The sequence below is a fragment of the Sorex araneus genome, chromosome 2 (assembly GCF_027595985.1).
Source record: "Sorex araneus isolate mSorAra2 chromosome 2, mSorAra2.pri, whole genome shotgun sequence".
Classification (NCBI taxonomy): Eukaryota; Metazoa; Chordata; class Mammalia; order Eulipotyphla; family Soricidae; genus Sorex; species Sorex araneus.
In genome coordinates this window covers 266902754-266926478 of record NC_073303.1, presented here as the reverse complement: position 1 = coordinate 266926478, position 23725 = coordinate 266902754, and the positions used below count along the sequence as shown (strand labels likewise).

Below are 23725 nucleotides of genomic sequence, written 5' to 3'. Positions count from 1 at the left end.
TGTGTCCGCAAACGCCCTTCCGCTGATGCTACACTTTGTGTGTCCGCAAACGCCCTTATTCTTCCTGCTTGTCCTCGTAGCACGTCTGCCTGGACGCAGGCGCTGGGCCTGCTGCCCTTCCTCCTGCCCTCTGTTCCCGCCCTCGGAGTTGCCGCCCGGGGCCCTCGCTGAGACAGTCCGCTCCGCACTCGGAGCGGAAAGGGCTGTTTCTCCGCGGGGCTGTGCCACTCTCTCTCCTGTTCACTTGTTTCCTGGGGATGGTTTTCTTTGTGTTTCTCTCGACTCTTTGAGGCTGTACATTTATGATTCCACCAAACATGGAAAATTGGGGGTCATATTTTATCATAAATTTCCCTTCATTCTCTCTTTCTCTCTTCCCCACTCCTGGAGTCCAGTTATACAGTTTCTGTGCTCTGGGTATTCTCTTCACAGGTCAGCAAAACTTTGTTCATTCTTTAGTCATTTTTTTTTTTCACTGTTCTAATTGGACCCTTTTTATTTTTCCTAATTCATGTTGACTAACTCATTGGCCATTCCTAATCTTCCCATAAATAAATTTTAACTCGATATTTTATTTTCTAATGCCCTAATTCCATTTATTTATTTTCTCATAATTCTTATTATTTACCAAGATTTTCTGTTATTAAATATTTAAAACCATATTTTCCATGAAGACTGACTCAATGTTAGTTATTATTAAGTCTGGAGCAATATATCATACAGGTTCAATTTCAGATCAGCTCTGAGCTTATCTGGGTGTGATCCAAAACAACACACACACACACACACACACACACACACACCCTTCGTTATGACTTGGATTCTGGTTTTGGTTGTTTTTGGTTTACACACACACACACACACACACACACACACACACACACACACACCCGGATTCTGGTTTTGGTTGTCTTTGGTTGGGTCAGCGTGCCCCCTGCCACGCTCGCTCCAGGCCTGCGTGTCAGGTGTGGGAGCCGCGGGGGCTGGCGTGTCTCGAGAGCCCCTGTGCTCTGTTCCGGGGCTGCTCGCTGACTCCCGCCCCTCCCGCCTCCGGGGACGGAGGTGCAGCCGCTGACTTTGCCCTTCGAGGGGCTCCCTGGATCTTGGCTGCCCTGTGTCCGTCGGCATCCGTCACCTTGGGCGGGGCCGTTACCCAGGACGCCCCCCCACCATCTCCCCGGGGCGTCTCTGCTTTTAAAGACCTTTCAGGGATCATTCGCTTCTCCCTTCCCTGTCTCGCCTCTCTGGTTCCCGAGTTCAGTATCTTCACAGGACGCCGGGCCGGCTGGACCCCCAGCTGCTGTCTGAAGGAGCCAAGCACTGCCCAGCCCCTGCCCACCACCGAGATCTACTTTCTTTCCCCTTCCCAGGGGAGTGGGAGGGCCACAGCGCTGGGCTCCGGGCTGCTCCCGGCTCTTGGTCCTCGAGGGGCCACATGTGCTGCCCGGGTTTGACCAGCAAGGCCAGTGCCCTCCTGTCCCCTGCAGTTTCTGCGCTGTGCCTGTCGCAGCCCATCTGAGCAGTGGCCTCTGGCCGACTCGCTTCCCGTTCCGCCCCCCCCCCCCCTGTGCTGCGGGCGGTCAGAGTTTCTGGGGAAAGCGAGGAAACATCTTGTCTGCGGTGGCTCCCTCCCGCCCAGCCTCCCTCTCGGCCTGCCCTCCTCAGCTTGCTCTCCACGCAGCTACTTGAGTGCTTCCTGGAGGGCCGGGCACCGGCAGCCAAGCTGGTCCGGGAGCCGCAGGAACGGGGCGGGCACCACTCATCACAGGTCGGAAGCTTAGACTGTCCAGGCAAAAGCGTTGGAAGTAATTGATCGTGAGTCGTAAGAATCTTCCTGTGCATTTGAGAGCTCTGTGTGTGTACACTGTGTGTGTGTGTATGTGTGTGTACTCTGTGAGTGTATGTGTGTGTCTGTGTACACTGTGTGTACGGTGTGTGAGTGTATGTGTGTGTTTACACTGCGTGTGTACACTGTGTGTGTACGCTGTGTGAGAGCGTGTGTGTGTGTTTACACTGTGTGTGTGTATACTGTGTGTGAGCGTATGTATGTGAGTGTGTGACTGAGTGTGCTCCTGTTTGAGATTCACTGTGCAAGAAATGGTCCAGGAGGGGCTGGAGTGATAGCACAGCGGGGAGGGCATTTGCTTTGCACGCGGCCGACCTGGTTCTATTCCTAGCATCCTGTATGGTCCCCCGAGCACTGCGAGGAGTAATTCCTGAGTGCAGAGCCAGGAGTAAGTAACCCTGTGCATCGCCGGGTATGACCCAAAAAGCCAAAAAAGAAAGAAAGAAATTATCCAGGAAAATAGCTGACTGCCACGAGCAGGGCACAGTCTATGCAATGGCAGTAAAAACATGCTTTTTTGTTTGTTTGGGACCACACCCTGCTGACTCCTGGCTCCGGGCCCAGGGACCACTCCTGGTGGACTCGGGGGACCAGTGAGGTGCTGGGGGATCAAGGGCGGTCAGCCACATGCAAGGCAAGTGCCCTGCTTGCTGTACCACTGCTTATTACCTAATTAATAGGTTGGGAGCCTCAGGCTCACTCAGGAGGAAACGAGTGAGCTATCGGCTGCTCTGGGGATGCGGAGCGGTTAGCAAGTGTGCAGGTGCACACTGTGTGTGTGTGTGTGTGTGTGTGTGTGTGTGTGTGTGTGTGTGTGTGTGTGTGTGTGTGTGTGACTCGGGGCCAGCGTGGGGCCCCCCACGTGAGACGTGCTCTGCCACTCCGTCTCAGCCCTGAGGGGTCAGCTGAGCTGAAGGCAGATTGGCAGCACGTGGCCAGCAGCCAGACACTGCCCCCTGAAGAGATCGTTGTACACGCTCGCAGAGGTGAACGCACCGTCGTCTCATCAGAGTGTGTGAGGAATCTTAGGAGCGATTCCCGGGCCCCTAGTGGACTGACTGGTCGGGGTGTTCGTCACGCGCTGTGTCTACAGGGAGCGCCTCTGCTCTCGAAAAATGGGAGCGAGACAGCTGGGGAGAGGGTACAGGGCTCAGGTGCTGGCCTTGCCCTGCCGACCCAGGTCAGAGCCTGGCACACCACGTGGTCCCCCGAGCACAGAGCCAGGAGTAGGCCCCGAGCACCCCCCAGGTGTGGCCCAGATCCCCCTGGCCCAGAGGGGGAGGGACCTAGGTTATAGCAAAGAGAAACGGGGAGATGTTCGAGGTAACGTTGTGTAAGAGGACTAGGTTTAAGAGAGCATGGTGTTCAGTGAGCCCACGTATGTAAAACTGTAGATAAAATATATCTCTAACTCTGTGGCTGCAGGTATACCCATCATTGCTGGATAACCCACTTGGGTCATCTTTTCTTTTCTTTTTTTTTTAATTTAGTTGCCCTGAGTTTCCAAGTGATCCACAGTTTCAGGCAGTGTTTCAGGCCCGGTCCTTTCTCCAACGGCCCCACTTCCCCCCACCTGTGCCCCCACCCCATGTGTGTAAGTTTGGGTAGTATGAGCCTTTGTTAGTGACTGTTTTGCTTGAACAGATTCAATAAAGATATTTGAAAGGTAAAATGAGCGAAAGAGGCCTGACATTGTGATGGGTTGGGACCGCCAGGAGCTGGTCCTTGCGCCAGGAGTGATCCCTGAGCACTGCCGGTGGCCTCAGAGAGGGAAACTCCCGTGCATTTTCAGCCTTATATTACCAGAAATCAAAGCGGCGAAATAATGTCCACTCACGGGAAAAAGCAAGGAACGGTCACCCGTGAGGAAGTCGGCATCAGACTCATTAGGAGAGACTTTCCCGTGAGACTAAGACGTCACATCACAGCCACGTCACATCAGAGAACAGTGGGAAAGCAGAGGGGGCAGAGTCGGAATAAAAGGAACACGTCAGCCAGGAGAGAAATTCTGCAAAATAACCAATTAGTCTAGAACTGGGGAAAAAAAAACAACAACCAGCAGATAAGACGTGTCTCAGCCCCTAGAACCAAAACACCAGTTCAGTCCCCGAGAGCGGCAACCACGCCCGTCAGAATCACAGCGCCAGGCCCTGCCTACCGCAGACTCGGGCAGCCGTGACGGGGAGGCATGAACTGGCCCTTTAATCCAAGTCGGATCTGGTGGGATGTGACAGGGCCTATGACGGACACTGCAGTGGGCCTCGGGTGGGGGGAAGCACCTGGACTCACCGGCTTGTTGGTTTCCTGTGCTTCATCACCTACAAAGGTCTTGGGTATTTGGGGGACCAGGCACTCGGGTGTTGGAGGAACAGCAGTGAGCACAATCAGGTCCAGTCCAAGTCCCGAAGCAGACGAGATAAACCTTGTGTCCTGTGTTGATAAGTGAGACAAAGCGTGCTGCGTGTTTATAAATGCTATTGAAGTCAGGCCGGGTGGAGACGGCACTTTTAGGTGAGATGGTCAGTGGCTTTCTTTAATACGCGTTATTAGTGGCCAGTGAAATGAAATAAGTTACCTCTGGAGTAAAAGCAAGGCCTCCATCATTTCCCCCTGGGTATACATATATATTTTATTCTTTACCTTTGATTTGGGTGGGGGTGTGTTGAGTCGCTCCCAGGGGTGCTCAGGGTCACTCCTGGCAGTGCTCTGAGGACAGTGTACCAGTGCTGGGATTGAACTGGGGGTCAACTGTGTCACTGACCCCTCTTCCATCTCTCTGGCCCCTAGCGTTGGTATGTGTTTTTCCTTTTGTTTGGGAGTACTCAGGGCTCACTCCTGACTCTGCTCAGGGATGACTCCTGGTTCTGTGCTCAGGGATTACTCCTGGCTCAATGCTCAGGGCTGACTCCTGACTCTGTGCTCGGGGTTACCCCTGGCTCAGTGCTCACGGCTGATTCCTGGCTCTGTGCCCAGGGCTGACTCCTGGCTCTGCTCAGAGATCACTCCTGGCAGGGTTCGGGACAGGGACTGACTCCAACCAGGCCATGTGCAAACCAAATGACTTCACTCCACCATCACTTTGGCCCTTAGCTCTGATTTTTTGTTTTTGTTTTGTTTTGCTTTTTGGGTCACACCCGGCGATGCACAGGGGTGACTCCTGGCTCATAGGGGTGATTCCTGCATCAGGAATTACCCCTGGCAGTGCTCAGGGGACCATATGGGATGCTGGGAATTGAACCCGGGTCAGCCGCGTACAAGGCAGATGCCCTCCCCGCTGTGCTGTTCCTCCAGCCCCTAGCTCTGATTTTTAAGAGTGCGTGATTCAGATATTTAAGGTATGAGTTTACTAATTAGCCTAGTGGTTGTGAATAACATGTGGACTGTATGAACGAACTGCTCCATGTCACATTGACTGGAGCCGCAGTCGAGGATCTTAACCGCTGAGTGCGCTCGTGCGCGGACCTTCCTCTTACCCACCAGCAGGTGGCGCTACTGCTTGACTGAGAGCGTCTGGCTCAGGTTCAGCGTTGTCTTAACCTAGAGGGTTTGCAGAGTTGTGTGAAGAAGGGCGAGGTTTGGGTTTGGGTGGTCCTTATTACTCTTGTTACTTAAACACCTGATTAAACACCTGACGTGCACAGTTGTTCATAATACAATGTTTTTTTTTTTGGGGGGTCACACCTGGCGATGCACAGGGGTTACTCCTGGCTCTGCACTCAGGAATTACCCCTGGCCGTGCTCAGGGGACCATATGGGATGCTGGGATTTGAACCCGGGTCGGCGTGTGCAAGGCAAACGCCCTACCCGCTGTGCTATCTCTCCAGCCCCTTATAATACAATATTTTTAATGTAAAAGTCTCCCTTAGTGAATCACCGTGAGATGCACAGTTACAAAGTGGTTCCGGTGGAGCACTGTGAGGCCGGGTTTCAGTCCTGCATGACCCAGCCCAGGCCCTTCGTCAGCGCGTCTCCCACTGCCGTGTCCAGCTTCCCTCCCCCTACCCCAGACCCCAGCCTGCCACTAGGCAGGCACTCGCTCTCTCTCTCTCTCCCTCCCTCCCTTCCTCCCTCCTGTTCTCTCTCTCTCCCTCCTCCCCTTTTCCCTTTTAAGCACTGTGGTCTCCAGTCGGTAGTACTGGTACTGAAAGGGTATCCTGCATATCACTTTACCTCCTTTCAGCACCCCTTTCTTGTCCAAAATGGTCCCTTCCGGTTACTGTTGTCAGAGTGGCCCCGTCCCTGTCCTGCCATGGACCAGTCCCTCTGGCCCTCATCTCCACGGGCTTGGAATACAGTTGTTTTGTGCACTCAGCGTTGCAGCCCCACTCCCGCCAACGGTGTGGCCTCCCCAGTCCGTCGGCCTGGCGGGGCCCGGCGGGGTTTCCGGGCTGGGAAGCCGTCGGAGTCTGAAGAGCGACAGGAGGGTCAGACGACAGGGATGGCTTTGCAGTTGGTCGGGCCAGGAGGAGGAGAAGCCGAGGGCTGCTTGCTCGGGGAGGGCCGTCGAGGGACAGAGGCGGCCGACTGTTGGCCCTGCTCTGGCCGGCTGCTGAGTTGGCTGCGGTGCCGCTGTCAGGAGTGAGTGTGGGTGACGGAGCCTTCCTGAGCCTTCCAGGGAAAAGCGTCGTTCTGAGGGTATTTTTGTATTTTTTTTTCTTTTTGGGTCACACCCAGCGATGCTCAGGGGTTACTCCTGGCTCTGCACTCAGGAATTACCCCTGGCGGTGCTCAGGGGACCATATGGGATGCTGGGAATCAAACCCGGGTCGGCCGCGTGCAAAGCAAATGCCCTCCCCGCTGTGCTCCAGCCCCTTGAGGGTATTTTTAAACACGTTTCAGTCCTCGGTGGGCTCCCAGGAGTGGGTGTTGCTTCTGGCTGTCCGTTGGGGTCTCTGACGCTGGTTTGTCCCAGCCTCGAGGTCGGAACAGGCAGGTCGGAGCCCACGGTGCCCCGGCCACTAGTTTGCTGACGGCCGCAGCTGTCGCTTGAGCCCGCTCCTGTCGTCTAAACCCTTCGGACTCAGCTCTCTCGGAGTGTTCCTCGCTTGTTAAATACACGGGAGCCACCTCGGCAGGCGCCACAGCGGCATTCGGAGCCTCCTGCCAGGCGCCCTGGTACGAGGGTCCCCTGCCCCTCTGGGGTCTGCCTGGCCCTCCCGGGCCTCTGCGTGCCCCTGAGAGAGAAAGGCTTCTTCATCCTGCACTTAGACTTCCTCTAACTGCCACGATTAATGGCCTCGCTAATGCGTTTATTCTCCCTCTCCCGGGCCTCCCCGCCCCACCAGGCCAGGCGCAGGGCAGAAGAAAGCAGATCAAGAAAAGCAGACGGACAAAACTGATCGGACAAAATATAGCCCTGCCTACCTTTGTGTAGCCCAAGACTCATTCTTTTTTTTTTTTTTCCTTTTGGGTCACACCCGGCGATGCACAGGGGTTACTCCTGGCTCTGCACTCAGGAATTACCCCTGATGGTGCTCAGGGGACCATATGGGATGCTGGGAATCGAACCTGGGTCAGCCGCGTGCAAGGCAAACGCCCTACCCGCTGTGCTATCGCTCCAGCCCCACAAAGACTCATTCTTAACTATTTGCTTATTCATGTATTTCTTTAAGTCACTACAGTAACCAAAAACAGAAAGAAACCACTTCTTCATTTGTTTCCTAACATAAGATTTTTCCTACATTGTACATTATATTTTGTTCCATCTTCATTTTTCTGCTGCTCTTGGTTATAAAATTTTTATCTTACATTCTTGCATTTTGCCAAACTCCTGTGAGTGGTGCTGGGGTCACGCCTGCCTGGGTCCCGTTCTCAGCACCCAGGGGTGCCCAGGGTGGCCTCAGCGATCCCTGCACCCCCAGGCCCGAGTGTGCTTTCATCGCGGGGACCCGCACTCAGCCCGCAGCCCGGCCGATCCCCGACCTCAGCACCGCTCAGGAGCACCCCAGCCCCCGAGAATAAAATTCTGAAATTGTCAATTACGAGTTCGCTGACAAAAAGTTGGAGGAGATGGAAAAATTACAGAAAAGGAGTCAGCACCGTCCTGTTCTTTAAAATTTTATTTTCGGGATGTATCGCACGTTGCGGGTTTTATTTGTGTGGGTTCCGGTGGGTGCGGGCGGGGAGCGTGGTGGTGACAGTATTTATCTCTCTCCCGTGGTTCCTGGGCCAGCTTCAGGTCACCATGAGTTCTTAGGTAAATTCTTGGGTACTTAATTTTTTTTGGGGGGGTCACACCCAGTGATGCTCGGGGTCACTCCTGCGCTTGGGAATTACTCCTGGTGGTGCTCGGGGACCATATGGGATGCCGGGGACTGTACTATCTCTCCAGCCCTTGGGTACCTAATTTTTGGTTGTTGATTGGGCCATGCCCGGTGCTCAGGGCTTCCTGCTGCCTCTGTGCTCTGGGGTCACTCCTGGCGGGGCTCAGGGACCATAGGGGCTGCCGGGGATCGAACCTGGGTTGGTCACGGGCAAGGCCAGCGCCCTCCCTGCCGTCCTGTTGCTCCAGCCTCACTGTGTACTTCATTTTCATGAGCGACTTCCTAGGAACATGGCCGTGCCGGGGATCGGCCCCAGGGTTTCCCACGTGCATGCGATGCTCTCCACCCCTGAGCTGCCAGCTCAGCCCACCCCTCTGGGGGGTCTCTTTAATGATAGTCTTAACATCAGTAGTGTCATGGAAATACGGTTTAAAGGTGCAGCGTCAGGGGACCCTCTGCGCCTAAAGACTTTGATTCCAGAGATGTAACACATTCGGGCATCCAGCGCAGCATCCGATAGCAATGCACTGGGACTGCGAACTGGGCTACAACTCTGTGCTGCCGGGGGTGGATTTTTTCCCCCCCACCCTGTCTTCCTGCACGGAAAGCAGCGGCCTGGCGGCACCCACATGGCAAGCGCCATCTTCTGTGACTCCAAACCCAGAGGTATTCGGTTTTTACTTTTGGGGCTCCCAGGAACTCATGGGAAGGGGGCGTAACCGGCACGCCCTCGGCCCAGATAAATCCGGAGCCGCTGAGCGCGAATCGGACACTCTGCGCCTAAAGACTTTGAATTCAGAGACTTCTTACAGCAATGCACTGGGACTGTGAGATGGGCTATGTAATTTCTGGCAGAATTTTCCCTGGACTTTATACAGAAATCCAAAACCGCGCGGACGCTGCCGCATCCGCGCAACTTAACATTTATGATTGTCAGCAATGTGAAACGGTTCCTTTTGAACAGGTCTGACTTGGGGGGGGAAACTCCAAATAATAACAGTAAGTTTTTGTTGAAATTTTGAAGGTTTTTAATGTAGCAGCCACCTCTCTGGACTGTGAACTAAGCAAAAGCCCCACGCTGGCCGACGCGGCATGGCTTACACCATACTATGAGGCGCGGGAAGGGGGATGAGGGGGAAAAAGAAAAAAAAAAAGGGAAAAGGAAAAAAGGAAAAAAAAAGAAAAGAGAGTGAGAGTTATGTACTTGTAGCAGTGGGGCTACATATCTCTTCATTTCCAGCAATGAAAAACTAATTATCAAATGTAGTAGGTCTGTCTCTCTTGGTTGGAAACTCCAACAACTATAGTGAGTTTTGTGTTGAATTATGGAATGTAATCAAGGTAATAGAAAAAATGAAGTGAAATTCATTAGTTATACAGTAGGGCGTAGGGGGTGGGGGCGGGGGGTATACTGGGGTTTCTGGTGGTGGAATATGGGCACTGGTGAAGGGATGGGTGTTTGAATATTGTATAACTGACATATAAACCTGAGAACTTTGTAACTTTCCACATGGTGATTTAATAAAAAGTTTTTAAAAAATTAAAAAATAAAATTAAATTAAAAAATAAAAAAAAATAAAGGTGCAGCGTCAGGTGAGGGCTGTGGTGCCACCAGCCCGGGAGTGGCTGGGCTGGGCAGTGGTGTCCCTGGCCGTCACCCGATCGAACCTTCGAGTGGGGCCGCAGCCTTCGGTACTTTGGTAGCGCCTGTTTGTCAGAGGCCAACAAGCTGACTCCGCTCCATTGCCCGGAGCTGATGCCCTCGGTCTGGAAGCTGGTCCCGGTGTTCGCCGCCCTGGCCTGGGAGTGGGGCGTGTCGCTCTCGGACCCTCTCGCAGAGGGCAGGGAGCTGCTCCTGTGAGGGCGGGGAAGGGCAGGACTTTGGGCTTTAAGTGTGGAAGGATGGAAGGAGAACGTGTGTGAAGTTAGTCAGAGAAACTAATCGCCGTTATAGCAAATAGCCTGTCATGTGAGAGGGAGGGAGGGAGAGAAGGAGAGAGAGGTGGAGAGAGAAGGGGAGAGAGAGGGGGGGGAGAGAGAGGGAGAGGGGGAGACAGGGGGAGAGAGAGAGGGAGGGACATGGGGAGAGAGAGGGAGAGGGGGAGATAGAGAGGGGGAGAGAGAGAGGGAGGGAGAGAGAGAGAGAGGGAGAGGGGGAGGGAGAGGAAGAGAGAGGGAGGGAGAGAGAGGGAGAGGGGGAGAGAGGGAGGGGGAGAGAGGGAGGGAGAGAGAGGGAGGGAGACAGAGAGACGGGGAGAGAGAGGGAGGGAGACAGAGAGACGGGGAGAGAGAGGGAGAGGGTTAGAGGGAGAGGGCGGAGAGAGAGAGGGAGGGGGAGACAGAGAGACGGAGAGAGAGGGAGAGGGTTAGAGGGAGAGGGGGGGAGAGAGGGGGGAGAGGGGGAGGGAGAGAGAGGGAGAGGGGGAGGGGGAGAGACGGGGGGAGAGAGAGGGAGAGGGGGAGAGAGAAGGAGAGGGGGAGAGAGGGAGAGGGGGAGAGAGAGAGGGAGAGAGGGGGAGAGAGAGGGAGAGGGGGAGAGAGAGGGAGAGGGGGAAGGAGAGGGGGAGAGAGGGAGAGAGAGAGGAAGAGGGGGAGAGAGAGGGAGAGAGAGGGAGAGGGAGAAAGGGAGAGAGCGCCAAACGGATCAGTCCTGTCACCACACATGGTGCCCCCAGCCCCCCTTGGAGTGTCCCTGAGCACAGCCAGGGGTGCCCAGAACAGCAGCCAAAGCAAACCAACAAAACCGATCATTAGTGGGGGCGTTGGAGATCCTGAGGGCTAGGAACCGTCTGTCTGTCTGTCTGTCTCTCTTCTTTTTTTTTTTTTTTGCTTTTTGGGTCACACCTGGCGATGCACAGGGGTTACTCTTGGCTCTGCACTCAGGAATTACCCCTGGCCGTGCTCAGGGGACCATATGGGATGCTGGGATTTGAACCCGGGTCGGCCGCGTGCAAGGCAAACGCCCTACCCGCTGTGCTATCTCTCCAGCCCCTGTCTGTCTCTCTTCTACAGCACCTTTGCTCACCTCTTAGACCTCGTTCCTTACTCAGTACTGTGGTAGAAGTGGTCTGTGCTGCTCGCAGTCCTGGGGAAGTTTCCTACTGTCCGACCGTGTGCTTTGGAGGCTCTGCAGAGCCCGAGGTCACGTGACTTGCTGGGCGCCTGCAAAGCGTGTTGGCGTCAAGGCCTGGCCTGGCCCCGGCCCCCGAACACAGAAGGACTGACTCCCAAGCACTGAACTGGGAGCAGGCGGGCGCGGCTGGGTGTGGGGCAGAAACACACAGACTGCTCCAGTCAGCCGTGCTCAGTGACGGGCACCTCGTGCTGCCCGCAGAGCGTGTCTCGAGTCCTTCACGCGTCCTTTACGCGTTGGCGTGCGTCAGTTTGGAGCTTCTCCCCTACGCTGTGCGGGAGGGAGGTGCTTTGGGGGGGCGGCGCACACGCTCGGTGGGTCTGTGGGGGTCGTGGCTTCCGTCTGTGCCGAACGTCCCGGCACTGATGCGCCACGAACTACCCGAGTAGCCCTGAGCACTGCCGGCCGAGCCCAAAGTCTGGTGGGGATAAAAGCTTCCTTACTGAAAAAGCTGCTGTCACAGCCACTTTGAGTGGGGTTACCGCCCCCACATCCCGAACTGCCTTTGCTTTGTCCTGCTGGCGCGGCTTGGCGCTGTCGGTGCCCCCGACGGTGTGTGTGACGGGCGGGGCGAGCCCAGGCCCGCTGCTCGCAGACTCGTGCTCAGCTCCCGGTGCTCGCCCTGGCCGTGCCTCTGGGTTTGGCTCCTCTCGGACGCCTCGCGATTCTTGGCTGGGTCTGCTGGCGGCGTCCCCCGCCCTGGGGTGCTGGGGATGGCGGTGGCGCCAGGAGGCGGGTCGCAGCGCCCGGCCGGCTGCCCCCTGAGTGCCTCCCGCCCCCCCAGTGGTCCTACGCGCTGGAGAAGCCCAGCACCGGCAGCATCTTCAACCTGGCCTGGTCGGCAGACGGCACACAGGTGGCCGGCGCCTGTGGGAACGGACACGTGGTCTTTGCCCACGTGGTGGAGCAGCGCTGGGAGTGGAGGAGCTTCCAGGTGACGCTGACCAAGAGAAGGACCATGCAGGTAGGCCCCGCCAGACGGCTGCCCCGGGCCCCAGCTGGCTGCCCGCGCGGCCCTTCCTACTGCCTGTCTGTAGTCCGTCAGGTTCACCGTCTGTCAACCCCACCAGGGACGGCGGTGGGGGCGGGGGGGGCGGGGGGGGCGGGGGGCCGAGGCCACGCCCAACCGCACTCAGCCACTGGACTCACAGCTTAGTGCTCCCGTCTGGGGAGGCCGCGTGGCTGCGCCCGGCAGTGCTGGGGCCACGCTGGTGGGGCTTGTTTGGGGGCAGCTGGGGGTCGAGCGGCCCGGCCCGAGCTTTCTCCCCGGCCCAGCGCGTCTCCCACGGCGCCTGGAGCCCGCACGGCCTTTGCTCGAGTCCTGTCAGCCCTGAGAACAGTCTCCCTTGGAGGAGTGCCCGGGGCAGGCCAGAGTGAGGACCCGGGGGGCCTCCTGGGGCTGCGGAAGCCCGGGGAGTTCGGGGGGAGGCCCTGGGTAGATGAGCGACGGGAGGTGGGTGCGGACGGGCCCGGGCTCCTTCCTCCCTCGGGGCCTGGCCCGTGTCGTGCACGTGAAAGTGGCTCCCACGATGATTCTCTGTTCCGCTTCCCGGGCAGCCGGACACGGGGGCTGTCGGGGTCCCCTCAGCGCATGCGGTGGCCCTGGGGGCTGAACTCAGAACCTCGCGTCTGCCCGGGCCCTCCAAGCCAGACCGGCTCAGCCCCTTCTCCCTGAGGCCAGAGCTGCAGAGCCGTGCGGGGGGCGGGAAGGGCCTCACCGCTCGCCATCCTCCCGCCTCCACGGGGTCACATCTGCTGGTGCTCGGGGGGCCCTTCAGGACCCGGGTGGAACCTGGGTGACAGTAGGGGTCGGCGGACACCGGTGCAGGGGCTGGTGCGTTGGCGGCCGCCGGAGAGACAGAACCCCCTGACTGCCCCGTGTGAAAACCGGGTGCGTCATTGTCCCTCAGGGCTGCTCGAGGGCTGGAAGCGCCCCCGGGTCCCCGCAGGAGTCGGGGGGGGGGGGGTTTGCTGCTCAGGCAGCTCTGAGTGGCCGCTTCTCTCTCGTGACTAGGTAACCCAGAGAGCACTGACCGGGGAGCAGGGAGAGTCTGGCTAGCCCGGGGAGAACGCGGCCCTCTGAGTGCTGCCCCCGGCGGCCGTGTCCTGTCCCCCGCAGGTCCGCAACGTGCTCAACGACGCGGTGGACGTGCTGGAGTTCCGGGACCGGGTGATGAAGGCCTCGCTGGACCACGCGCACCTGGTGGTCGCCACGTCGCTGCAGTGCTACGTGTTCTCGTGAGCGCCGGGGCTCCTGTTCCGCACTCCTCGCTGGCGCGTGTGTTGGTCCGGGGCTTGCTCCTGGCTCTGTGCTCCGGGATCGCTCCTGGCAGCGCTGGGGGGACCGCAGGGTTCCAGGACCAGGACCAGGTGCAAGCAGCGACTCAGCCCCCTACCCCTCCCTCGCCCAGGAGTGTTTTGGTCTTTGTTTCTGGTAGAATTTGCTTAAATAGACGTTTACTGTATATTTTTGGGGGCTGGAGCGATAGCACAGCGGGGAGGGCATTTGCCTTGCACGCGGCCGACCCGGGTTCGATTCCCAGCATCCCATATGGTCCCCTGAGCACCGCCAGGAGTAATTCCTGAGTGCAGAGCCAGGAGTAACCCCTGGGCATCGCTGGGTGTGACCCAAAAAGCAAAAAAAAAGTTTACTGTATATTTTTAATTTGTTTGTCTTGGAGTCACACCCATTTATGCTCGGGCCTGTTCCTAGCTCTGCCCTCAGGCGCCAGTCCTGGTGGTTTCGGGGCCCTGGTTGCTGGGGGTTGAGGCTGGGGTGGCAGCGTGCAGGGCAGGCAGGCGCCTCATGTGCTGTGTCTCTCCAGCCCCCATGCCCTAGTGACGCATCAGAGCTTTCTGTAATAACTCACCTGCATTCTCTGGGGGGCGCCACGCCTGGTCCAGACTGGCCTTGCGTCTCTAGTCGATCCTCTGCCCTCTCAGATCTTGTCCCCACTAGGACACTTTCCAGGGTTGTGAGCGGTTTAAGAGATGCACTTACATGCATATGACACTGAGAGATTCAAGATACAGAACAATCGTGAAACAGATTTTAAACTGCAAAACAATCGAATATTCGTGGATGGGTTTTCAGTTTGGAAATGTTCTCTCCACCCGTACTTGTCTTTGGATCATATTACACTAAAAAAAAAATCAAAGGTGCTATTTATCTATTTACCCACTCAATAAGCTGGTCATACTGACACTGAACCCTGCTACTGTTCTCAGCAATCTCTCATCCTGTCCAGTGACCCACAAACCTGGTGGGAAAATGACTGTCACGTTTATAGTTCCCCTCTGCCCCGTGTCTCCGTGTAATGTGCAGTTGCCCAGACTCCTGGTTGCTGGGTCACCCTGAACCCCGCTTTACAGACGGGAAATCAGCGCACGGGGTATGTCCTCTGGAGAGGCGGTGCTGGGACTCAGGCCCGGGCCCCACACGGGTGGGGCAGTGCTGTCCTGAGCGGCACCCCGGCCCAGGTCACGGCGTGTAAGGGCATGCGGTCCACGGGGGATGAAACCAGATCTCCAGCCCCCCGCCATTGCCCTTCCACTGCACCGGCCGCTGCTTTCAGGCGAGAGTCACTGGCCCTGCTCAGAACCCAGAGCTGATGAAGGACAGAGCTTAGGCAGGAACCCAGGGGTGCTTGGGGTTCCCCGGCGCCCCAGCAGCCGGTACTCAGGACATTCACGGGATGCTTCCCAGGTGCCCGGGCTGGCGACGGCAGCTTTCGCCCTCCAGAAAGTGAAGAATTTCAGAACTGTGGGTCAAGTGGTAGAAACACAAGTATATGCAGTAATTGTGAAATCGAGGACACTTCACTTAAGGGATACCTGTGTCCTTTTTATTTATTTATTTATTTATTTTTCTTTTTGGGTCATACCTGGTGATGCACAGGGGTTACTCCTGGCTCATGCACTCAGGAATCGCTCCTGGTGGTGTGCTCAGGGGACCATATGGGATGCTGGGAATCGAACCCGGGTCGACCGCGTGCAAGGCAAATGCCCTCCCCGCTGTGGTATCGCTCCAGCCCCACCTGTGTCCTTTTTTTTAAAGAGTATTCGTGTTTGGTTTTTTTAACTCTTCATGTTGGTCTTATTTGTCTTTAGTACGAAGAACTGGAACACACCACTTATATTTGATCTCAAGGAAGGAACCGTCAGCCTGATTCTGCAGGCCGAAAGGTAGTTTGCTTCCTGCTTGGCCCTAAGTTAGGGCTCGCGTGGCCCCCGCTGGTGGAACCCAGTCTTCACTCCGTGCTGCGTCGGCCGTTTGGAATCCGTCTGTTTCTACTGTTCATAATTTAAAAAATTTTTATTTACATGTTTTTCCTTCCTCTGGTTCTGGGGCCACTCAGCGGTGCTCGGGTGCCTGGGCATCCCGGGGCCCCGCCCTGGTTGGCCGCGTGCAAGGCAGATGCCCTCCCCGCTGTGCGACTGCTCCAGCCCTCTCCTCTTTATCCTAAAAGACAAAAATAAGGGTTCAGGTCCTAGAGCCGAGGCGTGTTCCTTAGTAGCGTCCCCCTGTCGCCTGTTCTGTTCTTTCCGCGGTCGGCAAGTGCTGAAAGTCACCCACGATACCGACAGCGTGGCACAGTGCTGAGCGCCCGGCGGTCAGGCCGCGGACTGGGACCAGGCTTGGAGAGAGGGGTCTCTGCCCGCCCACCCGTGCGTCCGTGGGCGAAGGGCCCGCAGCTGGCTCGCTCACGGGTCCAGTGCAGGGCAGCCTGGAGCAAGGGTGGAACCCGGCCACCGTCTCCGCGCTCACCCCGGCCCCACTGACCACTCCGGGCCGGGCGGGAGCCGCCAGGGGCCCCTGGCCAGCAGGCTTTTCTGAGCAAGGGGCAGTGGGCAGGGGACAGGAAGCGGACCGGCTCCTGGTGCACCGAGGGTGGCACGGGTGGCGGGGGAAGAAAGTCGAGTCCAGCTCTGTTTCTGGTGACGGAGACGCGCTCGGTTCAGGGAGGGCGGGCAGGGCAGACGGAGCCCGTGCGTGGGACACGCCGTCTCTTCACATCCAAACACACGTGCCAGTTCGGTGTTCGTTCGTGGTTTTAGGCTGTGTCCGTAGCTGGCCAAGGTGCATGTTACCGCAGGGGAGGGTGCTAGGCAAGGGATGTTGTGTTTGCGGCCTGTTCCTGGTTGTCGTTTGGAAGCGTCTGCCCTTGGAACACGGTGTTTACTTCCAAGGAGGCTCAAAAGCTCTCGAGTCTTTAGGAGAGGAAAGGCTCTTAGTGCCGAGACAAAGAAAGAGGAATGAGGTTTCACGTTGCCAGCACCAGTGAAGATTACTCAGCTGCTGGTGCGTGTGAGCCAAGCGCCACACGTGAGTAATGGATCTCGGTGTTCGTTACGGACTGACGGTCCATTCATTCTAGTGCTTGTCTCCGTAGCTAGGAGGAGTGATCAGCAATCCCCGAGTCAGACGGCCTGAATCAGGGAGCTTTAAAGGTGTATCAGGGCTTGGCACCACGGAGCAGGAGCTCCTGCAGGGCACGGCCACGCATGAAGCAGCGTCCCCCCGCCCAAGGACCCGCTTCACTGCAGACAGTTCATGGTACAGCCCGGAGGCCCATGCTCCTCTTTGATTCAGAGTTGGAATTAGTCATAATAAGGACATAAGCAGGCTGGATACACATGGCTACATAAAAATTCTTTAAAAGAACAAATAATTTGGGGGCCGGAGCAACAGTACAGCAGGCGGGTGCTTCTCTTGCACGCAGCCGACCTGGGTTCGATCCCGGGAGCGCCCCCATGTGGCCCCCCCATGCATGGCCGGGAGTGATTCCTGAGTGCAGAGCCAGGAGTAACCCCTGAGCACTGCCCAGTGTGGCCCAAAAAGGAAAGATGGGGGGAAAAAAAGAACAAATAATTTGCAAAAACTGTCCAGCAGGAGTAAATTATGGCATTTCTCTTCCTTACTTAAGGTAAACTCTCTCTGTGGACATAGGGTTACCAGAGATCTTTTTGCTTTCTTTGTACCATGAGTCTTTTTACCCCGTGTTCATAAGCTTTCAAAGGGAAGAATAAAAATACTTCTATTTTGTTACTTTATCTATTAATTTTTATATGCTAGCATTTAGATTTTTCCTAAACTATTCTGTAAGTAAAAATGGAAGTATAGCAAGCGCCTGTTGAGACTGTTGTTATCTTTATCTTTCAGGCATTTTCTTCTTGTAGACGGTGGTGGTATCTACTTATATTCTTACGAAGGGCGCTTCATTTCTTCTCCCAAATTTCCTGGAATGAGAACAGATATACTGAATGCACAGACGGTGTCTCTTAGTAATGACACCATTGCAATAAGAGATAAAACTGATGAAAAAGGTGAGTACATTTGTATAATCTCTGTGTCACATTGCCATGAATTGAACACAGTGAGTGTTTTCACCAGTTAACATCCATTTTCTCATCCATTAAATTTATTAACTTTGTATGAAAGAATGAAGTGCTTCTGAAGTTGTTGTAAGCATAAGATAAAGAACTAAAGTTATCATCCCAAACCCAGCTCCCCTGGGAAATGGCTGCCCTCAGCAGGGTGGGAGGGGCTCCCCATCCACAGGGAGGGGGGAGGGAGGGGAAGATAGAAGGGAGTGAAAGTGACTAGGTGACCTTGTGGTTAGGGAGTGGCTCAGGGAGCTGGATTGGAGGGAAGGACCAGGTGGTTTTTTTTTTCTTTCTTTTTGGGTCACACCCGGCGATGCACAGGGGTTCCTCCTGGCTCTGCACTCAGGAATTACTCCTGGTGGTGCTCAGGGGACCATATGGGATGCTGGGAATCGAACCTGGGTCAGCCGTGTGCAAGGCAAACGCCCTCCCCGCTGTGCTATTGCTCCAGCCCCGAGGGAAGGACCAGGTTTGACCCCCAGACACGCGGCCCCCAGCACTGTCGGGAGTGGCCCCTGCCGGTGTCAGATATGTGCCCCCCTCCCCCCAAATGTATCTCGGGAATTTTTTTGTGTGCTTTGGGCCTTGCCCAGCGGTGCTCTTACTCCCCGCCCTGTGCCCGCAGGCTCGGGCCCCGGGGAGACAAGCTAGGAGCTTGCTGCTCTGCCCCTCGGTACTGAGAAACACACCCCCCCCCCCGTGCTCGGGGTGGGATTCGGGGGTCCCGACCATGCCGCTAATGCAGAACCTGGTTCTGCTTTTCCCCAGTGATCTACCTCTTCGAGACGTCCACGGGGAAGGCCCTGGGTGACGGGAAGCTCCTCTCGCATAAGGTAAGGGCCACGGCCCCTTTGCGGCCAGTCTGGAGTGGACACCAGGGAGCTGGGCCTGGCAGTCCGGAGTGTCCCCCAGAGTGTCAGCATTCCCCCAGGCACGCAGAGGACGCAGGTGATGCCCTGGCTTGGTCCTCGGGAACTCCTGTGGCGGCTCCAGAGAAACAGACAAGCTGTTGGTGTCATCAAACACCGCAGTGTCCCACCCCGGCCAGCCAGTTCAGCTCTCGGTCTGACGACAGTTAAACCAAGGCCGCTGCTGCCTCACTCGCACTGATCTCGCCCGGGGGTGCATCAGCCTGTCGCCTTCGGGTCCGTGGACGAGGGTCAGTTCCCCCGCTCCCTCCTGCCTCCGCGTCCATCAGGGAGGGCCCTGAACTGTCTCTCTCCCCAGGCTCTGACGTGCCCTGGGCATCGTTTCACATCAGTGCACACACAAGACTCAGCCCTTCAGACGTGGCTCTCAGCTCTCACACAGGGGTTCCAGGGCTCCCGGGGAAACAACAATCTCCGCACACTTCCCTCTAAGGGACCTTTTCTGTCTCGTTTTTAGTGGATATAACAAGCAATACAAAATAAATTATTTCAGTTCTGCTTGGGGGTAGGGCTTGGGGTTCGGGATGGAAATGTGGTGGTGGGAAGGTGTCATGGTGGGTGGTAGGGTTGGTGTTCGGATATTAAATGTAATCACATATTGTGAACAACTTTATAAAAATAAAAACAAAAGAAAATTAGTGCATGGGGACTGGAGCAACAGTACAGCAGGTCGGGCTCTTGTTCTGCACTCAGCCAACCCGGTTTGATCCCGACTCCCAGTATTGCCCCCCGAGCACCGCCAGGAGTAACCCTGAGTACAGAGCCAGGAGTAACCCTGAGCCCTGATAAATATGGCCCCCCCAAAAAATAAAATCACTTAATAAGGTGTAATTAGCATTCTTCATGGTATGGTACTTTTTTTTTTTTCTTTTTGGGTCACACCTGGCAATGCACAGGGGTTAGTCCTGGCTCTGCACTCAGGAATTACCCCTGGCCGTGCTCAGGGGACCATATGGGGTGCTGGGATTTGAACCCGGGTCGGCCGCGTGCAAGGCAAACGCCCTACCCGCTGTGCTATCTCTCCAGCCCCAAGGTATGGTACTTTTTCTAGAATACTTTTTCTATGTTTAAGAAACGGATGGGGAGGTTTGGAAAAAAAAAGGACAGATTTGGTATTGGAACATTATATGACTGAAATGCAATCACTGAAATGCAGTTTGTATATCACTTTGATTCAATTTTTAAAAAATAAATGGGAAAAATTAAATAAAAACAAAAAATAAACAACAAATGACAGCCGTAAGTTTAATGTTAGTATAGTTTTTGTAATCACTCTCCTTTCTAATAATTCTATGATGATGATGATGATTTAGTGCTGTGTTGAGTCACCAAGTCTTCCATTCCATCAGAGAAAGGTGCAGTGCTTTTTTTTTAGTGATAAATATACATAATAAGATGTTCCCATGTTAATCATAAGAAAATAAAAGAAATGGACAAGTTCACTATCGTGGGGTGACTCGAGGCACTCTTCTTGCACGTGACTCAGTCGCACGGAGATTTTCTCTCTGCCTCACATCCTAGGACGAGTTGTGAGAACTCAAGATCTCTCCAGGTGAGCAGCAGGACCAAAGCCGGAGTCGAGGCAGTCTCTTACTCACCACACATGCAGGGCTTCCCCAGAGACTCCCGGGAGACGGACGTGCAAGTCCAGACGGCTTAAGCCCCTACAAGCATAAGGCACTCTCACCTGTTTCCACAAATCTGTCCTTACAGCCGTGGAAGTGCAGGCAGACCGTCCAGCAAAGCGCCGATCAGCCGAGACAGACCCCTGTGAGCCACCACACAGTGGCTGAGGGAGGGGCTCGGAGACCCTCTCCCCGTCTCCAGCTACTTTGAGGCCCGGGAAAAGTTGTTTTTGTTTTTTCACATTCTAAGCATCATGGTTTGTAGTGCTGTGCGTGATCGGGTGTCAGGCACGCGGTGTTCCGGGCCCCGCTTGCTCTCACCGTGTTGCAAAGGCATTTTCTGGGAGACCCTGGAGCAGTGTTACAGCAGGGAGGCATGTGTCAACCTGGCTGCAGTCCCTGGCGTCACATAGGGTCCCTCGAGCACCACCAGGAGTGACCCCTGAGCACGCTGGGTGTGTGCCGAGTGCAGAAGGGCATTTCCCTTGTGAAGAGGAACCGGCACTTTAGCGCGTGCCTGGATTATTAGCATATTGTTAGCGTCTTAAAATTATTGTAAAGGCCATTCCATCGTTATAAGTGGTAGAGTAATGGATTTTTAAATAGATATTCATAAGAATTTTAAATAATCTGATGTTAAGTACTAACCCAGTGTTTTCATTATTTTTGAATTAAAGAGTGAGATTTTGGAAATTGCTCTGGATCAAAAAGGACTTACCAATGACAGAAAAATAGCTTTCATTGACAAAAATAGAGACCTCTATATCACCTCAGTAAAACGATTTGGAAAGGAAGAGCAAATTATCAAACTTGGTAAAGTAACGTTAATATGTTTAACATCTTAATTTCTCTCAATTTTCTTAGATCTATTCTCTGTCATATGCCATATTAAACAGCTTACTTGCTGAATGAATTCATTGGTAATTTGGTTCACACCATCTCTTAGCTACTTCGCTACTCCATTAAAAAAATTAATTTTTTTAAATTTAGGCACTGTGCTTTACAGTACTAGAGTTAATAATAGTTTCAGTCACACGCTGTCCCAGCCCACACATCCAGAGTCTTGACTCCTGTCTCGTATATTTAGCTGCTACAACTCCATTGACTTTGAAAGAAAGACGAGTTAAAAATATCATGGTTCTAGGAGAACTATTCATTTATTTCTATAAAATCATAGACAAGAGGCTGGAGCAATAGGATTGCGGGTGGGGCATTTTCCCTGCATGCAGCTGACCCGGGTTCAATGCCCAGCACCCCAGGAGTGATCCCTGAGCACCACTGGGATATGGCCTCCAGACAAAAAAACAGCAAGAAAAAAAAAATGAAATTGTGGGTGAAGTTTAACATGTATTGATCAGAAAAGCGTCATACTGCCAGAAATTAGATGGGTTCTATATATGTCAGCTGCTTCTAAAGAAATCTTTTGGATACATTGTAGAACTAATAGACATTTGTTTACTCTCAGGAACTATGGTGCATACTTTGGCGTGGAGCGACACGTGTAATATCCTCTGTGGGCTTCAGGACACGCGGCTGACCATGTGGTACTACCCCAACACCGTTTACGTGGACAAAGACCTTCTGCCTAAGACTCTGTATGAAAGGGACGCCAGGTAACGTCTCTGCAGAGCGCCGGGGCCGCGGAGCGGCAGATCAAGACTGTTGTGTTTTCCCTCAAAGCCGAGTTTGCAAGCGATCTTTCACTCGGTCTTTCCGCTTTGACTAGAACGTCGTTCAATCAGCGTTAACTTACCGAGTCTCTGTCAAGCTCCTGGTCTCCCTGGAACTAGTATCTCTCTGCCTCTTTGCTCGCAGGCTTTCTCCACCTGGAGAAGCCCGTATTCTCTGTCTCTCTGTCTCTCTCTCTCTCTGTCTCTGTCTCTCTCTCTCTGTCTCTCTCTCACCCGGAGATACAGTTACAAAATTGTCCAGATTGGGTTTCAGTCATGCAGTGCTCCAACACCTGTTCCTTCACCGGTGTCCTACCCCACCACCAGTGTCCCAGCCTGCCTCTATGGCGGACACTTTTCTTCTCTCCCCGCCCCTCCCCTTTAGAACCAGTTTTTAGGCACTGTGGTTTGCAGTGCTGTGCTGAGAGGTTATCCGGTGTATCACTTTACCGGCTCTCAGCACTCTCTTCTCGTCCAGAGAGACCATTTCCAACACATTGCCGCAGTGGCCACTTCTCTGCCCTAACTGCCCTGCCCACGGCCTGTGCCAGCTCCCCACCCTGGACCGCTCTTCCTGGCCCTCCTTTCTACCGCCTGTGGGTATTAGTCTCATACTGTGTGTGTTCGCATCCCGCACGCGCGCACAGTCACTCCCCGTGATCCTCTCATGTCCGCCCACATATTAGCACACTTCGTGACTGTCTTTCCTGATGCTGTGTAGTGTTCCACTGTGTAGCAGGACTGTGGTTTCCCTGTCCAGCGGCTGTTTCAGGCACTTGGGTCGTTCCCAGATTCTCCCGCTGTGAGCGGCTGCAGGGGGGTCTGGGGACCCTCTGGCCGTGTTCTCTCCCGAACACAGTCTTTTCTCCCTCCACCCCCACATCTCAGGAAATGTTATTCAGTAAAAGTGAGCTTACTTAATTTTTTAAAGCTATTGGCAGAGTAAGTTGGAAGTATTGTGTAGTATCAACTGTTCATTTGTTCCATTTGTTCCAATGAATGTAGTTTTCAAGCTTAATGCTGCCAATGGAGGGCTTTTCAGCATGACAGTGATTTTTTTCCTTTTTGGATCACACCCGGCGATGCTCAGGGATTCCTCCTGGCTCTGCCCTCAGGAATTACTCCTGGTGGTGGTCGGGGGACCATATGGGATGCTGGGAATTGAACCCGGGTCTGCTGCATGCAAGGCAAACGCCCTCCCCGCTGTGCTATCGCTCCAGCCCCTGGCTTAGTGATTTAAAGCTTAGGTTTCTAGGTATGTATGTCTCTAGAATCATTTTTTTTTAAGACAGAAAACACATATGGTTTTAATTGAAAAGTTAAAAAGTTTCCGTATGGGTCTCTGTGCAGCAGGTCAGGTGCTTACGGTGCCTGTGGCTGACCCAGGGTTGACCCCAGCTCCCCATAAGGCCCCCAGGCTGCAGACTGCCCAGAGTACAGAGCCGGAGTCAGCTCTGAGCACAGCCTGGCGTGGCCTTCCCCCCAAATTTTATATGTATTTGTGTTTCATTATATCATATGTGTATGTATTCTTTATATTAGGAAATCAAATATAACTAATTTTCTAAGAAATAGCAAAATAAGATCTCTTACTTTGAAATAAAAAAAAAAAGAGATACAAAACTTCTCCACATTTTAACTTTGAAAAAATCTATACTGAGTTTTTAAGGCTTCAAGTTCACAACTTTAACAAAACTAGAGACATCGTAAAAAATATTAAAATAATGTCAGTCCTTTAGCTTAAATTAGTGTGCTTTTTATGAGAAGATGGTGTTGGGGTTCAGCTTCGTCCTCTCAAAGCCGAATCCAGTAACTTTCTCACCCGCATGACTCCCCCTGCCCGGGTCTCCCAGGTGCCTCTGGAACAGCCCT

General features: G+C 54.4%; 1 protein-coding gene across 1 annotated transcript in view; it reads left to right on the top strand.

The window, feature by feature from the left end:
• The window catches only part of IFT80 (intraflagellar transport 80), a 64968-nt gene that overhangs the window by 33782 nt on the left and 7461 nt on the right, over positions 1–23725 (top strand). The window contains exons 9-15 of the mRNA XM_055126561.1: positions 12027–12206; positions 13362–13480; positions 15353–15427; positions 17406–17569; positions 18398–18462; positions 20861–20996; positions 21649–21796. Coding sequence (XP_054982536.1) covers positions 12027–12206; positions 13362–13480; positions 15353–15427; positions 17406–17569; positions 18398–18462; positions 20861–20996; positions 21649–21796 — 887 coding nt within the window. The remainder of the gene's footprint in view (positions 1–12026; positions 12207–13361; positions 13481–15352; positions 15428–17405; positions 17570–18397; positions 18463–20860; positions 20997–21648; positions 21797–23725) is intronic.